The following is a 21,233-nucleotide window of genomic DNA, read 5'->3' as shown; positions in this document are numbered from 1 at the left end:
TGGACTACCTCCACTGTGGACTGCAATTTGTTCATATTTCGGGTCACCTCCCCGCGTACTTGGTGCACCTCCTCGCGGGCTTGGGTCACTTCTTCGAGGGCTTGGGTCACCTCCCTGCGCAAATGGGTCACATGGCCGGCTACATCCCCTATGCCGGTCTGTATCCCTGGAGGCTCCCTTGCCCCCCCCTCCTCCTCCTCTTCCTCCTCTGAAAGAAGGCTCGCGATGGCGCGCTCCCGTCCCAGCCCTCGAAACTGCGCGCACTCATTAGCGAGTTTCTCGTAACCTGTCCTGCGAGGATCGGCCAATCTCCTGGCCCCGGGAAACCGTGGGACTTTCCATCTAGGGGTCCATCGGATTAAAACCCGATGTGCCAGGCAATCCCCCACCAGGACACTACGTGGGTGCGCTGCGTGCGTGTGTGTGTTTACAGCAGGGGCCGGGAGGGAATCGCGGCGCTTGCGGAGTTGTTCCGCGGTCGTGGCACCACACACTCACTCGGCCACTCACGCAATCACCCTCTATGCACTCACCCACTTATTCACCCACCCACCTACCTACCCGCCTACTCCCTTAAGCACCCCAAGACCTGTAGACAACTTCGCAGGAAAGCAACCTCCTCGTTCCAGAAGAGGACGATCCGTGGAAAACCGGGAGAGGTGGCAACACCAGCAACACCTCGTGGGAGCCAACATCTCCCTCTTGCACCTGTGCGGGTGGGAGCGGGGTGCAGGAGGCAGGGTACAGATGGAGGCGGTGATAAAGGAGCAAGGTCACGGAGATAAGCGCGGATATAAGAGGCGATTGCTCGACGACGGCGCACATCAGTCGCCTGTTGCCTCGACCGCGGTCAGCATCTCTCTCTCTCTCGCCATGATCTATCTACTGCTCGCCGCACTCGTGGGTGCTGCCGGTAAGTGCCAGGCACAGCAGCGATGGCGCGCCCACTCCTGCGAGAACGGCCCCGTCTCCACGACGAGTGACCTGGCTGTACAGCCCGTCCTCCTACAACGTGTGGGTAGTAGTTGCCTTCCTGAAGACCGCTGCATTGTGGAACAATCTCGTTATGGTAACCGTTGACTCAATAGGGAATTAAGGAGTTAGGGGGTAGTAGGTTTCAAAAACACGAACATGACTGACATTTTTCATGATAATTTGTTATATTATTGGTAATTTTACGTATTATTTTACAATTACTGTGTTTTAGTTTAATAATATAATTAATCATATAACCCAAAAATGAGTGAAAATGCATGTTACAGTGTTAGTGGTGAAGCCGCTCAGTGTAATTAAAAGAAAAATAGTTTTACGCAAAGCGAGACAAATGATATAGGGCGGCGCACAGTCCACGATAATGCGTGAAATGCATAACGCAGGCTGAACAAAGACTGAGGCACGTGGGTAGCAGCTAGAAGCATCCAGCAGCATCCCAATGCCTTGTGTGATGATGCTACGCCGTACGACCGCTTACTCCTACGCGCGCGACGTAGTTCCATTCCCTAAATCGCGTTCTATCCAATTCGCATCCGCGTTATATATTTACAAAAAATCTGTTCCCTAATACATTCATCGCGTTGTACCAAAATCACGTCATGAAAACACGCGGCGTTACAGGAGAGCAGATTGTACGCGGTGCCCAGAAACCCAAGCGGCGAGACGATGGGCAGGAGGACCCAGACGCACAGAGAGAGCCTTGGCACAGCAAACCACGCGTAGCCAATTATCTGGGCTGTAGCCACATCGGCCGGAAAGCGACCAATGTCAAAAAACTCGGCAGGTTGGAGGCTGCACAGAGCTTGGCAGGCGACCTGCTCGGCGTAGCGGGTGCTGTAGGCTGCTTGTGTTGAGGGCAGCAGAGGGGCAGCGCAGAGCAGCACAGCAGCCGCTGCTCTGCGCCCTCTCCACCTTCAGCGATGTGCACTGCCCAGCGGGGTGAGTGAGCTACATGACCTCGCACGCGTCTCCTCGCCGTTGCTCGCCGTGTCCCACCGTGGCTACCGTGTGTCCACGTACTCCACCGTGTGTCCCTGTATCTCCATGTCATCGCGTATCTCCTGCACGTGTCTATATGTATATTCATGTCTCGACGTGTCACTTTCACCGTGTCTGTATGTATCTCCACGTGTGTGTATGTATCCCCAGGTGTCTGTATGTATCTCCACGTGTCTGTATGTGTCTCCACGTGTCTGTATGTATCCCCACGTGTCTGTATGTGTCACCACGTGTCTGTATGTATCCCCACGTGTCTGTATGTATCTCCACGTGTCTGTATGTATCACCACGTGTCTGTATGTGTCTCCACGTGTCTGTATGTGTCACCACGTGTCTGTATGTATCACCACGTGTCTGTATGTATCTCCACGTGTCTGTATGTGTCTCCACGTGTCTGTATGTGTCACCACGTGTCTGTATGTATCACCACGTGTCTGTATGTATCACCACGTGTCTGTATGTATCTCCACGTGTCTGTATGTATCCCACGTGTCTGTATGTATCTCCACGTGTCTGCATGTATCATCACGTGTCGGTATGTGTCACCACGTGTCTGTATGGTTTAGCACGTGTCTGTATGTATCCCCACGTGTCTGTATGTATCTCCACGTGTCTGTATGTGTCTCCACGTGTCTGTATGTATCCCCACGTGTCTGTATGTATCACCACGAGTCTGTGTGTATCACCACGTGTCGGTATGTGTCACCACGTGTCTGTATGTATCAGCACGTGTCTGTATGTATCCCCACGTGTCTGTATGTATCTCCACGTGTCTGTATGTGTCTCCACGTGTCTGTATGTATCCCCACGTGTCTGTATGTATCACCACGAGTCTGTGTGTATCACCACGTGTCTGTATGTATCCCCGTGTGTCTGTATGTATCTCCACGTGTCTGTATGTATCACCACGTATCTGTATGTATCACCACGTGTATGTATGTATCTCCGCGTGTCTGTATGTATCCCCACGTGTCTGTATGTATCTCCACGTATCTGTATGTGTCTCTACATGTCTGTATGTGTCACCACGTGTCTGTATGTGTCACCACGTGTCTGTATGTATCACCACGTGTCTGTATGTATCTCCACGTGTCTGTATGTACCTCCACGTGTCTGTATGTATCACCATGTGTCTGTATGTATCTCCACGTGTCTGTATGTACCTCCACGTGTCTGTATGTATCCCCACGTGTCTGTATGTATCTCCACGTGTCTGTATGTATCACCACGTGTCTGTATGTATCACCGTGTGTCTGTATGTATCTCCACGTGTCTGTATGTATCCCCACGTGTCTGTATGTATCTCCACGTGTCTGTATGTATCACCACGTGTCTGTATGTATCTCCACGTACCTCGACAGCGGCGGCTCCGCTGGGAGGAGACCACATTGTGGGTGGCGAGGAGTGCGTCCCGCACTCCCAGGCGTGGCAGGTCTCCCTCAACATCGGCTACCACTTCTGTGGCGGTTCCCTCATCAGCGACGAGTGGGTGGTGTCCGCCGCTCACTGCTACCAGACGTGAGTGGGGGGCGGGTGAGGTGTGGTGAGGTGTGGTGAGGTGTGGTGAGGTGTGGTGAGGTGTGGTGAAAGCGTGCGGTCTGGCGTGTGGAGAGGTGTATTCACAGTAGATCAGGTGGTGAGAAGCGAGGTATAAGATGAAGTGTCTGGTGAGGAATATGGTGAGGTGTGAGGAGAGGTGTCGTCACAGTAGACCACGTGGTGAGGTGTGAGGTGTCGTCACAGTAGACCACGTGGTGAGGTGTCGTCGCAGTAGACCACGTGGTGAGGTATGAGGTGAGGTTTCGTCACAGTAGACCACGTGGTGAGGTATGAGGAGAGGTGTCGTCACAATAGACCACGTGGTGAGGTGTCGTCGAAGTAGACCACGTGGTGAGGTATGAGGAGAGGTGTCGTCACAATAGACCACGTGGTGAGGTGTCGTCGCAGTAGACCACGTGGTGAGGTATGAGGAGAGGTGTCGTCACAATAGACCACGTGGTGAGGCGCGGGTGGTGAGGTGAGGCGTGTGGTAAGCTCGTCTGTGTCTACCCCCCCCCCTCCACCCGCTTGCCCCCCTCACCCCCCTCAGCGCATCCCGTATCTCCGTGCGCATCGGCGAGCACAACATCTTCGCTAGCGAGGGCACCGAACAGTGGATCCAGGCCTCCAAGGCGATCCGCCACCCGGGCTACGCCTCCAGCACCATCGACAACGACATCATGCTGGTGAAGCTGGCCAAGCCGGCCACGCTCAACGCCTACGCGCAGCCCGTGGCGCTGCCCACCGCCTGCGCAGCCGTGGGCGTCATGTGCACCATCTCGGGCTGGGGCGAGACCGAGACCGCCATAGGTACACCTACACGTGTCTCCATCCACGCGTCTTCTCACCGTGTCTCCATCCACGCGTCTTCTCACCATATCTTCCATCCACGTGTCTCCTCACTCTGTCTCTCCTCACCGTGTCTCCATCCACGCGTCTTCTCACCGTGTCTCCATCCACGTGTCTCCTCACCGTGTCTCCATCCACGTGTCTCCTCACTGTGTCTCCATCCACGCGTCTCCTCACCGTGTCTCCATCCACGTGTCTCCTCACTGTGTCTCCATCCCACTGCGTCTCCTCACCGTGTCTCCATCCACGTGTCTCCTCACTGTGTCTCCATCCACGCGTCCTCCTCACCGTGTCTCCATCCACGCGTCTCCTCACTCTGTCTCTCCTCCCCCCCCCCCCACCACCCGCGGGTCCCCAGGCAGCCCGGACGTGCTGATGTGCGTGCAGGCGCCGGTGCTGAGCGTGGCGGACTGCGAGTCCGGCTACCCGGGAGACATCACTGACAACATGGTGTGCCTGGGGTACATGGAGGGCGGCAAGGACTCGTGCCAGGTGCTCGCCTACCCCGCTCTCACCTACCTCACTCACCTACCCCACTCACCTACCCACTGTCACCTACCCCACTCACCTACCCCATTCACCTACCCCACTCACCTACCCACTGTCACCTACCCCACTCACCTACCCCACTCACCTACCCCACTCACCTTACCCCACTGTCACCTACCTCACTCACCTACCCCACTCACCTACCCCACTCACCAACCCACTGTCACCTACCTCACTCACCTACCTCACTCACCTACCCCACTCACCTACCCCACTCACCTACCCCATTCACCTACCCCACTCACCTACCCCACTCACCTACCCCACTCACCTGTCTCACTCGTCTACCCCACTCACCTACCCCACTCACCTACCCCACTCACCTACCCCACTCACCTACCCACTGTCACCTACCCCACTCACCTACCCCACTGTCACCTACCCCACTCACCTACCCCACTCACCTACCCCACTCACCTACCCCACTCACCTACCCCAATTCACCTACCCCACTGTCACCTACCCCACTCACCTACCCCACTCACCTACCCCACTGTCACCTACCCCACTCACCTACACCCACTCACCTACCCCACTGTCACCTACCCCACTCTCACCGACCCCACTCACCTACCCACTCACCTACCCCACTCTCACCTACCTCACTCACCTACCCCACTCACCTACCCCACTCACCTACCCCACTCACCTACCCCACTCACCGAACGTTTTTACAATGTGGGAGGAACCAAAAAAGCCCCAGGGGAGGAGCATCACTACTACCCCTACCCACTTGCTGTACTGTCACCCCACTACCCACTGCTGTACTGTCACCCTACTACCCCACTTGCTGTACTGCCACCCCACTACCCACTTGCTGTACTGTCACCCTACTACCCCCACTTGCTGTACTGCCACCCCACTACCCAACTTGCTGTACTGTCACCCTACAACCCCACTTGCTGTACTGTCACCCCACTACCCACTTGCTGTACTGTCACCCACTAACCCACTTGCTGTACTGTCACCCCACTACCCACATTGCTGTACTGTCACCCTACTACCCCACTTGCTGTACTGTCACCCCCACTACCCACTTGCTGTACTGTCACCCTACTACCCCACTTGCTGTACTGTCACCCTACTACCCCACTTGCTGTACTGCCACCCCACTACCCACTTGCTGTACTGTCACCCTACACCCCACTTGCTGTACTGTCACCCCCACTACCCACTTGCTGTACTGTCACCCTACTACCCCACTTGCTGTACTGTCACCACCACTACCCACTTGCTGTACTGTCACCCGACTACCCACTTGCTGTACTGTCACCCTACTACCCACTTGCTGTACTGTCACCCTACTACCCACTTGCTGTACTGCCACCCCACTACCCACTTGCTGTACTGTCACCCCCACTACCCAATTGCTGTACTGTCACCCCACTACCCACTTGCTGTACTGTCACCCCACTACCCACTTGCTGTACTGTCACCCCACTACCCACTTGCTGTACTGTCAACCCTACTACCCACTTTCTGTACTGTCACCCTACTACCCACGTTCTGTACTGTCACCGCCACTACCCACTTGCTGTACTGCCACCCCCACTACCCACTTTCTGTACTGTCACCCTACTACCCACTTGCTGTACTGTCACCCTACTACACCACTTGCTGTACTGTCACCCTACTACCCACTTGCTGTACTGTCACCCACGACCCACTTGCTGTACTGTCCACCCTACTACCCACTTGCTGTACTGTCACCCCACTACCCACTTGCTGTAACTGTCACCCTACTACCCACTTTCTGTACTGTCACCCTACTACCCACTTGCTGTACTGTCACCCCACTACCCACTTGCTGTACTGTCCACCCTAATACCCACTTGCTGTACTGGCACCCCACTACCCACTTGCTGTACTGCCACCCCACTACCCACTTTCTGTACTGTCACCCCCTAACTACCCACTTGCTGTACTGTCACCCCTGCTAAACCACTTTCTGTACTGTCACCTACTACCCACTTGCTGTACTGTCACCCTACTACCCACTTTCTGTACTGTCACCCTACTACCCACTTGCTGTACTGGTCCCCTACTACCCCTTTCTGTACTGTCACCCACTTTCTGTACTGTCACCCTACTACCCACTTGCTGGTACTGTCACCCTACTACCCACTTGCTGTACTGTCACCCTACTACCCACTTGCTGTAACTGTCACCCCCTACTAACCCACTTGCTGTAACTGTCACCCTACTACCCACTTTCTGTACTGTCACCCTACTACCCCACTTGCTGTACTGCCACCCCACTACCCACTGGCTGGTACGTCACCCTACTACCCCACTTGCTGTACTGTCACCCCCTACTACCCCACTTGCTGTACTGTCCCACTACCCCACGCCCCTTGCTGTACTGTCACCCCTACTACCCCACTTGCTGTACTGTCACCCCCACTACCCACTTGCTGTACTGTCACCCCACTACCCACTTGCTGTACTGTCACCCTACTACCCCACTTTGCTGTACTGTCACCCTACTACCCCACTTGCTGTACTGTCACCCTACTACCACACTTGCTGTACTGCCACCCCACTACCCACTTGCTGTACTGTCACCCTACTACCCCACTTGCTGTACTGTCACCCCTACTACCCACTTGCTGTACTGTCACCCTACTACCCCACTTGCTGTACTGTCACCCCACTACCCACTTGCTGTACTGTCACCCGACTACCCACTTGCTGTACTGTCACCCTACTACCCACTTGCTGTACTGTCACCCTACTACCCACTTGCTGTACTGCCACCCACTACCCACTTGCTGTACTGTCACCCCCCACTACCACTTGCTGTACTGTCACCCACCCACTACCCACTTGCTGTACTGTCACCCCACTACCCACTTGCTGTACTGTCCACCCCACTACCCACTTGCTGTACTGTCACCCTACTACCCACTTTCTGTACGTCACCCTACTACCCACCTTTCTGTACTGTCACCCCACTACCCACTTGCTGTACTGCCACCCCCACTACCCACTTTCTGTACTGTCACCCTACTACCCACTTGCTGTACTGTCACCCTACTACCCCCTTGCTGTACTGTCACCCTACTACCCACTTGCTGTACTGTCACCCCACTACCCACTTGCTGTACTGTCACCCCTACTACCCACTTGCTGTACTGTCCCCCCTACCCACTTGCTGTACTGTCACCCTACTACCCACTTTCTGTACTGTCACCCTACTACCCACTTGCTGTACTGTCACCCCACTACCCACTTGCTGTACTGTCACCCTACTACCCACTTGCTGTACTGTCACCCCACTACCCACTTGCTGTACTGCCACCCCACTACCCACTTTCTGTACTGTCACCCTACACCCACTTGCTGTACTGTCACCCTACTACCCACTTTCTGTACTGTCACCCTACTACCCACTTGCTGTACTGTCACCCTACTACCCACTTTCTGTACTGTCACCCTACTACCCACTTGCTGTACTGTCACCCTACTACCCACTTTCTGTACTGTCACCCTACTACCCACTTTCTGTACTGTCACCCCACTACCCACTTGCTGTACTGCCACCCCACTACCCACTTTCTGTACTGTCACCCTACTACCCACTTGCTGTACTGTCACCCTACTACCCCTTGCTGTACTGTCCCCTACTACCCACTTGCTGTCTTCACCCCACTACCCACTTGCTGTACTGTCACCCTACTACCCACTTTCTGTACTGTCACCCTACTACCCACTTGCTGTACTGTCACCCACCACTACCCACTTGCTGTAACTGTCACCCTACCTACCCCACTTGCTGTACTGTCACCCACTACCCACTTGCTGTACTGTCCACCCTACTAAACCCACTTTCTGTAACGGTCACCCTACTACCCACTTGCTGTACTGCCAAACCCCACTACCCACTTGCTGTACTGGTCACCCACCACTACCCACTTGCTGTACTGTCACCCTACTACCCACTTGCTGTACTGTCACCCCGACTACCCACCTTGCTGTACTGTCCACCCACTACCCACTTGCTGTACTGTCACCCGACTACCCACGTGCTGTACTGTCACCCACTACCCACTTGCTGTACTGTCCACCCCACTACCCCTTTCTGTACTGTCACCCTACTACCCACTTGCTGTACTGCACCCTACTACCCACTTGCTGTACTGTCACCCTACTACCCACTTGCTGTACTGTCACCCTACTACCACTTGCGTGTACTGTCACCCCACTACCCACTGCTGTACTGTCACCCTACTACCCACTTGCTGTACTGTCACCACCACTACCCACTTGCTGTACTGTCACCCCTACTACCCAATTGCCTGTACTGTCAACCCACTACCCACTTTCTGTACGGTCACCCTACTACCCACGTGCTGTACTGTCACTCTACTACCCACGTTGCTGTACTGCCAACCCCACTACCCACTTTCTGTACTGTCACCCCACTACCCACTTGCTGTACTGTCACCCTACTACCCACTTGCTGTACTGTCACCCCACTACCCACTTGCTGTACTGTCACCCCATTACCCACTTGCTGTACTGCACCCCACTACCCACTTGCTGTACTGTCACCCTACTACCCACTTGCTGTACTGTCACCCTACTACCTACTTGCTGTACTGTCACCCCCACTACCCACTTGCTGTACTGCCACCCCACTACCCACTTGCTGTACTGTCACCCCACTACCCACTTGCTGTACTGTCACCCTACTACCCACTTGCTGTACTGTCACCCCACTACCCACTTGCTGTACTGCCACCCTACTACCCACTTGCTGTACTGTCACCCCACTACCCACTTGCTGTACTGTTACCCCACTACCCAGTTGCTGTACTGTCACCCCACTACCCACTTGCTGTACTGTCACCCCACTACCCACTTGCTGTACTGCCACCCCACTACCCACTTGCTGTACTGTCACCCCACTACCCACTTGCTGTACTGTCACCCTACTACCCCACTTGCTGTACTGTCACCCCACTACCCACTTGCTGTACTGTCACCCGACTACCCACTTGCTGTACTGTCACCCTACTACCCACTTGCTGTACTGTCACCCTACTACCCACTTGCTGTACTGCCACCCCACTACCCACTTGCTGTACTGTAACCCCACTACCCACTTGCTGTACTGTCACCCCACTACCCACTTGCTGTACTGTCACCACACTACCCACTTGCTGTACTGTCCACCCCACTACCCACTTGCTGTACTGTCCCCTACTACCCACTTTCTGTACTGTCACCCTACTACCCCTTCTAGTACGGTCACCCCCACTACCCACTTGCTGTACTGCCACCCCCACTACCACTTTCTGTACTGTCACCCTACTACCCACTTGCTGTACTGTCACCCTACTACCCACTTGCTGTAACTGTCACCCTACTACCCACTTGCTGTACTGTCACCCCACTACCCACTTGCTGTACTGTCACCCTACTACCCCTTGCTGTAACTGTCACCCCACTACCCCTTGCTGTACTGTCCACCCTACTACCCACTTTCTGTACTGTCCCCTACTACCCACTTCTGTACTGTCACCCCACTACCCACTTGCTGTACTGTCACCCTAATACCCACTTGCTGTACTGTCACCCCACTACCCACATTGCTGTACTGCCACCCCACTACCCACTTTCTGTACTGTCACCCTACTACCCACTTGCTGTACGTCACCCTACTACCCACTTTCTGTACTGTCACCCTACTACCCACTTGCTGTACTGTCACCCTACTACCCACTTTCTGTACTGTCACCCTACTACCCACTTGCTGTACTGTCACCCTACTACCCACTTTCTGTACTGTCAACCTACTACCCACTTGCTGTACTGTCACCCACTACCCACTTTCTGTACTGCCTCACCCTACTACCCACTTTCTGTACTGTCACCCTACTACCCACTTGCTGTACTGTCCACCCTACTACCCACTTGCTGTACTGTCACCCCTACTACCCACTTGCTGTACTGTCACCCCACTACCCACTTTCTGTACTGTCACCCTACTACCCACTTGCTGTACTGTCACCCACTACCCACTTGCTGTACTGTCACCCTACTACCCACTTTCTGTACTGTCACCCTACTACCCACTTGCTGTACTGTCACCCCTACTACCCACTTGCTGTACTGTCACCCTACTACCCACTTTCTGTACTGTCACCCTACTACCCACTTGCTGTACTGTCACCCCTACTACCCACTTGCTGTACTGTCACCACCCACTACCCACTTGCTGTACTGTCACCCTACTACCCACTTGCTGTACTGTCACCCTACTACCCACTTGCTGTACTGCCACCCACTACCCACTTTTCTGTACTGTCACCCTACTACCCACTTGCTTGTACTGTCACCCTACTACCCACTTGCTGTACTGCCACCCACTACCCACTTTCTGTACTGTCACCCTACTACCCACTTGCTGTACTGTCACCCTACTACCCACTTGCTGTACTGTCACCCACTACCCACTTGCTGTACTGTCACCTACTACCACTGCTGTACTGTCACCCACTACCCACTTGCTGTACTGTCACCCTACTACCCACTTGCTGTACTGTCACCCCACTACCCACTTTCTGTACGGTCACCCTACTACCCACTTGCTGTACTGTCACTCTACTACCCACTTGCTGTACTGCCACCCCACTACCCACTTTCTGTACTGTCACCCCACTACCCACTTGCTGTACTGTCACCCTACTACCCACTTGCTGTACTGTCACCCCACTACCCACTTGCTGTACTGTCACCCCATTACCCACTTGCTGTACTGCCACCCCACTACCCACTTGCTGTACTGTCACCCTACTACCCACTTGCTGTACTGTCACCCTACTACCTACTTGCTGTACTGTCACCCCACTACCCACTTGCTGTACTGCCACCCCACTACCCACTTGCTGTACTGTCACCCCACTACCCACTTGCTGTACTGTCACCCTACTACCCACTTGCTGTACTGTCACCCCACTACCCACTTGCTGTACTGCCACCCTACTACCCACTTGCTGTACTGTCACCCCACTACCCACTTGCTGTACTGTTACCCCACTACCCAGTTGCTGTACTGTCAACCCCACTACCCACTTGCTGTACTGTCACCCCACTACCCACTTGCTGTACTGCCACCCCACTACCCACTTGCTGTACTGTCACCCCACTACCCACTTGCTGTACTGTCACCCCTATATCCCCACTGCTGTACTGCACCCCACTACCCACTTGCTGTACTGCCACCCACTACCCACTTGCTGTACTGCCACCCCACTACCCACTTGCTGTACTGTCACCCCACTACCACTTGCTGTACTACCCCACCTTGCTGTACTGTCACCCCAACTACCCACTTTCTGTACTGTCACCCTACTACCCCACTTGCTGTACTGTCACCCCACTACCCACTTGCTGTACTGTCACCCCCACTACCCACTTGCTGTACTGTCCACCCTAATACCCACTGCTGTACTGCCACCCCCACTACCCACTTGCTGTACTGACACCCCACTACCCACTTGCTGTACTGTCACCCCACTACCCACTTGCTGTACTGTCACCCTAATACCCACTTGCTGTACTGTCACCCCACTACCCACTTTCTGTACTGTCACCCTACTACCCACTTGCTTTACTGTCACTCTACTACCCACTTGCTGTACTGCCACCCCACTACCCACTTTTCTGTACTGTCACCCCACTACCCACTTGCTGTACTGTCACCCTACTACCCACTTGCTGTACTGTCACCCCCACTACCCACTTGCTGTACTGTCACCCCATTACCCACTTGCTGTACTGCCACCCCACTACCCACTTGCTGTACTGTCACCCTACTACCCACTTGCTGTACTGTCACCCTACTACCTACTTGCTGTACTGTCACCCCACTACCCACTTGCTGTACTGCCAACCCCACTACCCACTTGCTGTACTGTCACCCCACTACCCACTTGCTGTACTGTCACCACTACTACCCACTTGCTGTACTGTCACCCCACTACCCACTTGCTGTACTGCCACCCTACTACCCACTTGCTTTACTGTCACCCCACTACCCACTTGCTGTACTGTTACCCCACTACCCACTTGCTGTAACTGTCACCCCACTACCCACTTGCTGTACTGTCACCCCACTACCCACTTGCTGTACTGCCACCCCACTACCCACTTGCTGTACGGTCACCCCACTACCCACTTGCTGTAACTGTCACCCCACTACCCACTTGCTGTACTGGCCACCCCACTACCCACTTGCTGTACTGCCACCCCACTGACCCACTTGCTGTACTGTCACCCCCCACTACCCACTTGCTGTACTACCCCACTTGCTGTACTGTCACCCCCACTACCCACTTCTGTACTGTCCACCCTACTACCCCACTTGCTGTACCTGTCACCCCCACTACCCACTTGCTGTACTGTCACCCCACTACCCACTTGCTGTACTGTCACCCCTAATACCCACTTTGCTGTACTGTCACCCTAATACCCACTTGCTGTACTGTCACCCCACTACCCACTTTCTGTACTGTCACCCTACTACCCACTTGCGTACTGTCCTCTACTACCCACTTGCTGTACTGCCACCCCACTACCCACTTTCTGTACTGTCACCCCACTACCCACTTGCTGTACTGTCACCCTACTACCCACCCTTGCTGTACTGTCACCCCCACTACCCACTTGCTGTACTGTCACCCCATTACCCACTTGCTGTACTGCCAACCCCACTACCCACTTGCTGTACTGTCACCCTACTACCCACTTGCTGTACTGTCACCCTACTACCTACTTGCTGTACTGTCACCCCACTACCCACTTGCTGCTACTGCCACCCCCACTACCCACTTGCTGTACTGTCACCCCCACTACCCACTTGCTGTACTGTCACCCTACTAACCCACTTGCTGTACTGTCAACCCCACTACCCACTTGCTTGTACTGCCACCCTACTACCCACTTGCTTACTGTCACCCCACTACCCACTTGCTGTACTGTTACCACCCACCTACCCACTTGCTGTACTGTCACCCCACTACCCACTTGCTGTACTGTCACCCCCACTACCCACTTGCTGTACTGCCACCCCACTACCCACTTGCTGTACTGTCACCACCACTACCCACTTGCTGTACTGTCACCCCACTACCCACTTGCTGTACTGCCACCCCACTACCCACTTGCCTGTACTGCCACCCCACTACCCACTTGCTGTACTGTCACCCCACTACCCACTTGCTGTACTACCCCACTTGCTGTACTGATCACCCCACTACCCACTTTCTGTACTGTCACCCCTACTACCCCACTTGCTGTACTGTCACCCACTACCCACTTGCGTGTACTGTCACCCCACACTACCCACTTGCTGTACTGTCACCCTAATACCCACTTGCTGTACTGCACACCCTACCCACTTGCTGTACTGCCACCCCACTACCCACTTGCTGTACTGTCACCCCACTACCCACTTGCTGTACTGTCACCCTAATACCCACTTGCTGTACTGCCACCCCCACTACCCACTTGCTGTACTGTCACCCCACTACCCACTTGCTGTACTGTCACCCTACTACCCACTTGCTGTACTGTCACCCCACTACCCACTTGCTGTACTGCCCCCTACACCCACTTGCTTACTGTCACCCCACTACCCACTTGCTGTACTGTTACCCCACTACCCACTTGCTGTACTGTCACCCCACTACTACCCCTTGCTGTACTGTCACCCACACTACCCATTGCTGTACTGCCACCCCACTACCCACTTGCTGTACTGTCACCCCCTACCCACTTGCTGTACTGTCACCCCACTACCCACTTGCTGTACTGTCACCCCACTACCCACTTGCTGTACTGCACCCCACTACCCACTTGCTGTACTGCCACCCACTACCCACTTGCTGTACTTCACCCCACTACCCACTTGCTGTCTACCCCACTTGCGGTACTGTCACCCCACTACCCACTTTCTGTACTGTCACCCTACTAACCCCCACTTGCTGTACTGTCACCCCACTACCCACTTGCTGTACTGTCACCCCCCCACTACCCACTTGCTGTACTGTCACCCTAATACCCACTTGCTGTACTGTCACCCTAATACCCCACTTGCTGTACTGTCACCCCACTACCCACTTTCTGTACTGTCACCCTACTACCCACATTGCTGTACTGTCACTCTACTACCCACTTGCTGTACTGCCACCCCACTACCCACTTTCTGTACTGTCCACCCCACTACCCACTTGCTGTACTGTCACCCTACTACCCACTTGCTGTACTGTCACCCCACTACCCACTTGCTGTACTGTCACCCCATTACCCACTTGCTTGTACTGCCACCCCACTACCCACTTGCTGTACTGTCACCCCTATACCCACTTGCTGTACTGTCACCCTACTACCCTACTTGCTGTACTGTCACCCCACTACCCACTTGCTGTACTGCCACCCCACTACCCACTTGCTGTACTGTCACCCCACTACCCACTTGCTGTACTGTCACCCCACTACCCACTTGCTGTACTGTCACCCTAATACCCACTTGCTGTACTGCCACCCCACTACCCACTTGCTGTACTGCCACCCCACTACCCACTTGCTGTACTGTCACCCCACTACCCACTTGCTGTACTGTCACCCTAATACCCACTTGCTGTACTGCCACCCCACTACCCACTTGCTGTACTGTCACCCCACTACCCACTTGCTGTACTGTCACCCTACTACCCACTTGCTGTACTGTCACCCCACTACCCACTTGCTGTACTGCCACCCTACTACCCACTTGCTTTACTGTCACCCCACTACCCACTTGCTGTACTGTTACCCCACTACCCACTTGCTGTACTGTCACCCCACTACCCACTTGCTGTACTGTCTGTACTGTCCCCTACCCACTTGCAGGTACTGCCACCCACTCCCACCTTGCTGTACTGTCACCCCACTACCCACTTGCTGGTACTGTCACCCCACTACCCACTTGCTGTACTGCCACCCCACTACCCACTTGCTGTACTGCCACCGCACTACCCACTTGCTGTACTGTCACCCCACTACCCACTTGCTGTACTACCCACTTGCTGTACTGTCACCCCCACTACCCACTTTCTGTACTGTCACCCTACTACCCCACTTGCTGTACTGTCACCCCACTACCCACTTGCTGTACTGTCACCCCACTACCCACTTGCTGTACTGTCACCCTATATACCCACTTGCTGTACTGTCACCCTAATACCCACTTGCTGTACTGTCACCCCACTACCCCGTTTCTGTACTGTCACCCTACTACCACTTGCTGTACTGTCACTCTACTCCCACTTGCTGTACTGCCACCCCACTACCCACTTCTGTACTGTCACCCCCACTACCCACTTGCTGTACTGTCACCCTACTACCCACTTGCTGTAACTGTCACCCCACTACCCACTTGCTGTACTGTCCCACCATTACCCAACTTGCTGTACTGCCACCCCACTACCCACTTGCTGTACTGTCACCCTACTACCCACATTGCTGTACTGTCACCCTACTACCTACTTGCTGTACTGTCACCCCCACTACCCACTTTGCTGTACTGCCACCCACTACCACTTGCTGTACTGTCACCCCACTACCCACTTGCTGTACTGTCACCCTACTACCCACTTGCTGTACTGTCACCCCCACTACCCACTTGCTGTACTGCCACCCTACTACCCACTTGCTTTACTGTCACCCTAACACCCACTACCCACTTGCTGTACTGTTACCCCACTACCCACTTGCTGTACTGTCACCCCACTACCCCACTTGCTGTACTGTCACCCCCCACTACCCACTTGCTGTACTGCCACCCCCACTACCCACTTGCTGTACTGTTCACCCCACTACCCACTTGCTGTACTGTCACCCCACTACCCCCTTGCTGTACTGCACCCCCACTACCCACTTGCTGTACTGCCACCCCACTACCCACTTGCTGTACTGTCACCCCCATACCCACTTGCTGTACTACCCCACTTGCTGTACTGTCACCCCACTACCCACTTTCTGTACTGTCACCCTACTACCCCACTTGCTGTACTGTCACCCCACTACCCACTTGCTGTACTGTCACCCCACTACCCCACTTGCTGTACTGTCACCCTAATACCCACTTGCTGTACTGCCACCCCACTACCCACTTGCTGTACTGCCCACCCCACTACCCACTTGCTGTAACTGTCACCCCACTACCCACTTGCTGTACTGTCACCCTAATACCCACTTGCTGTACTGCCACCCCACTACCCACTTGCTGTACTGCCACCCCCACTACCCACTTGCTGTACTGTCACCCCACTACCCACTTGCTGTACTACCCCACTTGCTGTACTGTCACCCCACTACCCACTTTCTGTACTGTCACCCTACTACCCACACTTTCTGTACTGTCACCCTACTACCCCACTTGCTGTACTGTCACCCCACTACCCACTTGCTGTACTGTCACCCTACTACCCACTTGCTGTACTGTCACCCCACTACCCACTTGCTGTACTGTCACCCCACTACCCCACTTGCTATACTGTCACCCCACTACCCCTTGCTGTACTGTCACCCCACTACCCCATTTGCTGTACTGTCACCCCACTACCCACTTGCTGTACTGCCACCCCACTACCCCACTTGCTGTACTGTCACCCTACTACCCACTTGCTGTACTGCCACCCCACTACCCACTTGCTGTACTGTCACCCTACTACCCACTTGCTGTACTGCCACCCCACTACCCACTTGCTGTACTGTCACCCCTACCCACTTGCTGTACTGTCACCCTACTACCCACTTGCCGTGCTGTCACCCTACTACCCACTTGCTGTACTGCCACCCCACTACCCACTTGCTGTACTGTCACCCTACTACCCACTTGCTGTACTGTCACCCCACTACCCCACTTGCTGTACTGTCACCCTACTACCACTTGCTGTACTGTCACCCCACTACCCCACTTGCTGTATGGTCACCCCACTACCCACTTGCTGTACTGCCACCCCACTACCCACTTGCTGTACTGTCACCCTACTACCCACTTGCTGTACTGTCACCCCCTACCCACTTGCTGTACTGTCACCCCACTACCCCACTTGCTATACTGTCACCCCACTATCCCACTTGCTATACTGTCACCCCCAACTACCCCATTTGCTGTACTGTCACCCCACTACCCACTTGCTGTACTGTCACCCCACTACCCACTTGCTGTACTACCCCACTTGCTGTACTGCCACAGGCGCCCGGCTTAATGAGCCCCCCCCCTCTCCCCGCTGGGTGCAGGGAGACTCTGGAGGCCCCGTGGTGTGCAACGGGCAGCTGCAGGGCATCGTTTCGTGGGGACGCGGCTGTGCGGAACCCAACTACCCGGGCGTCTACACCAAGGTGTGCAACTACAACGCCTGGATCGCCGAGACCATGAGCGCCAACTAGGAACGCGATCACCACATGAGTACCAAACACACGGATACCATGAGTACCATCTACACCGACAGCATGGGTACTAACTACACGGACTTTTTATTTGAGGCTGAGGTGACCGAGAGGTGCTCATGGTGGCCGTGAGCGGGAATCGAACTCGGCTCGACGGGTTCTTAGCGCAGCGCGCAAGCCCCCACCACACACACGTACACACACACATGCGTGTATACACACACGCGTACACACACGTACATACACACGCTCACACGCACGGAAGCACACGTTGTGTCTCTGAGTTCACGTGGCCGCTGTTCACTTGACGATAATAAAAACCTGACAACCGCCGTGTCGCACTGAGTGTGAGTCGATCCTTCTCTCCGTCCCCTTTTTAGTTGAAAACCCCTACGGGGGGTTGATTTTACTGAACGTGCCGATTATTCTGTCCGATGAAGAATCCCAACGGTGTTTCCACACGGACGATCTCTTGTTGTTGTTTATTGTTGTTTGTTGTTGTGTGGGTTAGAACGCATAATTGCAACATCTGCATCTCCTCCAATCAGCCCCCCCCCACCACCACCACGCCCTGGACTTGCGCAGAGGCCACCACTCGCACGAAAGTCCCAACTACTCCAATCCGCCATAATACCTCGGGGACCTCCGAAGTACGCGGCCAATTCCTTCCCAGTCGCAACCTCAAAGAGCCCTTCGCTCCCCCTCCCCTCCTCTGTGGTGTCAATAGAACCACGGGTCTCTGTGTCCGCGGGTCGCTGTGTCCGCGGGTCGCTCTCTACGCGGGTCGCTGCACCGTTTCGTAGCATCTGAGCACCAAACTAAGAGTCTACCAGTGCTGTGTTTTGTGAATGTTATCCACATCGTGCGAAGGCCTGGACATTGCTCTTCAAGTTGATTCGGATCGTTTTTTAGGGTTAGATCGCGTAAATATATAAATGTGTCGTTAAACCCGCCACCACCCGACACAGCAAATCAGTAAGATTTGTCACGTAAACAGAACGTGGCCAATTCGTTGCTAGTACAGCAACATCGGTGTGTTGGAGAGCAAAGCCACAACATTTACCATCTGACTACGACATTTACCATCTGACTACGACATTTACCATCTGACTACGACATTTACCATCTGACTACGACATTTACCATCTGACTACGACATTTACCATCTGACTACGACATTTACCATCTGACTACGACATTTACCATCTGACTACGACATTTACCATCTGACTACGACATTTACCATCTGACTACGACATTTACCATCTGACTACGACATTTACCATCTGACTACGACATTTACCATCTGACTACGACATTTACCATCTGACTACGACATTTACCATCTGACTACGACATTTACCATCTGACTACGACATTTACCATCTGACTACGACATTTACGCCAGTGCTTACTACGAGCTTCATCAGGCGACAGCCTTCGTCAGAAATGTCCCCGTTGCACCTGCGACCGGCCTCCGAGCGATTGGGAGCTTAGAGACGGCGGCTGTGGTGCCACTTTGTGGACCACGTCGCCCCATCTCGATGCGCCAACTCCAGCAGCAAATTGCGCTCACTTCAGTTGGCGGTCGACGTTCGAAGTGATTTTTTTTCAGTTCATGTATTTGGTATAGTCCTGTGAGCCCTGTGAGCCATGCGGCTCTTGAATCGGGTGCAACCGCAACAAACAAAAACACGAACAAGAAACATCTTAAAGTGACGACGTCCAACAGAAAAATCAAGTAGAAAACAGCAAAGTCTTCCAGAAAAAGCACCGAATATCAACAACAAAAAATCCCACTGGGATGCAATTCAAACAACAACAACCACAAGACAATTTTGATTAAAGTTATCAGTCTAACTCTGTACTACAACAAACAACAAATATGGCTAAACCAAAACGTTTTCGAAATCACTAGAATAGAGCGATAAAAACGATGTAACAGTGATCACAATGATGGCTGCGACCTCTCACAGGAATGGCGCCGCCGCCGTGGTCGCTTCCCCCCCCCCCCACGTGATCCGTGGATCAAACACATCACTCGACACGCCGGTGTATGGCAGCAAGAGCAGTTTATGCGAATGGCGTCGCAAGAGGTCACACGTTTGGCGCAATGCTCCTCTGCTATGCGTGATGAATGAATGTGGTGGGAAGCGGTGCGCGTAGCGGTTAGCGCACTGCTGTTCAAACCCCACGACCCCAGTTCCAATTTACACTCACGGCCAACACGAGTGACGATTATCTAAACCAGTCCTGGGCCTCTCATAGGTCGACGCAGCCTCAAATGAGTACCTGGTGTGGTGCGTAAACATCGCCACTGGGGAGGCAAAGGCGACCGGGCCTGGTGTTGGCCGCTCATCCCCTCGTGTGCCGTGCCGGCCTTCATAGGTGCTCGCTAACAACACTTGCCCCAAAAGTCTGTCAAGGCTACAAACTGGTATTTTGTCTCTGTATCGTGTGGACATCTGTGAGCTGAGAAACGAAGGCACCTGACGCTCGGCACGCAGAGGTTAGGCCAAGTTACCGCTCCAGAGCAGCCTCGATTGGAGGCCGCGTCCACCGGCAGTGGCACTGGGCGAGCAACAGTTTCAGGGGCTGCGCCACAACTTCTTAACTGGGGGACACGGGCGAATATAACCACGTGGCAAGTCAGGCCTGTCGCCGTGCGGTTTGTACTGTGAGCGCACGTGTCAATTGCAGCGCGTCCATTAGCAACGTGCCGCTGGAGTTGGCTACCGGGTTCCGGCTTTCAGAAGCTGTAACCGATTCTGAAAACGGTTACCGGTTCAAAGGTTACCAAGCCGGGCGTAAAATTATTTTTTCTCACCTGAACCCCGAACCTTGCTCGGAGCCAGATGATT

At 54.2% G+C, this 21,233-nt stretch overlaps 1 protein-coding gene across 1 annotated transcript; it reads left to right on the top strand.

Moving 5' to 3' along the window:
* The first annotated feature begins 732 nt into the window (after nucleotides 1–732).
* LOC133360054 (trypsin-2-like) lies at nucleotides 733–18,704 on the top strand. Its single transcript, XM_061578635.1, has 5 exons — nucleotides 733–913; nucleotides 3,354–3,510; nucleotides 4,082–4,341; nucleotides 4,739–4,872; nucleotides 18,223–18,704. Exons 1-5 carry the CDS (start codon nucleotides 748–750, stop codon nucleotides 18,370–18,372), a joined length of 867 nt encoding a protein of 288 aa, XP_061434619.1. The 5' UTR covers nucleotides 733–747; the 3' UTR covers nucleotides 18,373–18,704.
* Nucleotides 18,705–21,233: the final 2,529 nt, after the last annotated feature.

Source organism: Lethenteron reissneri, chromosome 67 (genome assembly GCF_015708825.2).
Source record: "Lethenteron reissneri isolate LAM-NWPU_2019-01 chromosome 67, ASM1570882v1, whole genome shotgun sequence".
In the NCBI taxonomy this organism is placed as follows: Eukaryota; Metazoa; Chordata; class Hyperoartia; order Petromyzontiformes; family Petromyzontidae; genus Lethenteron; species Lethenteron reissneri.
Note: the sequence above shows the minus strand (reverse complement) of the source record. Positions and strands in the feature narration are given on the sequence as shown.

Excerpts from the sequence above, each read along its gene's own strand:
- LOC133360054 (XM_061578635.1), top strand. The coding sequence starts at position 748 with ATGGAGGCGGTGATAAAGGAGCAAGGTCACGGAGATAAGCGCGGATAT. Across the intron at positions 4,342-4,738 it reads CGAGACCGAGACCGCCATAG|GCAGCCCGGACGTGCTGATG; the intron begins GTACACCTACAC and ends GCGGGTCCCCAG. Across the intron at positions 4,873-18,222 it reads GCGGCAAGGACTCGTGCCAG|GGAGACTCTGGAGGCCCCGT; the intron begins GTGCTCGCCTAC and ends CGCTGGGTGCAG.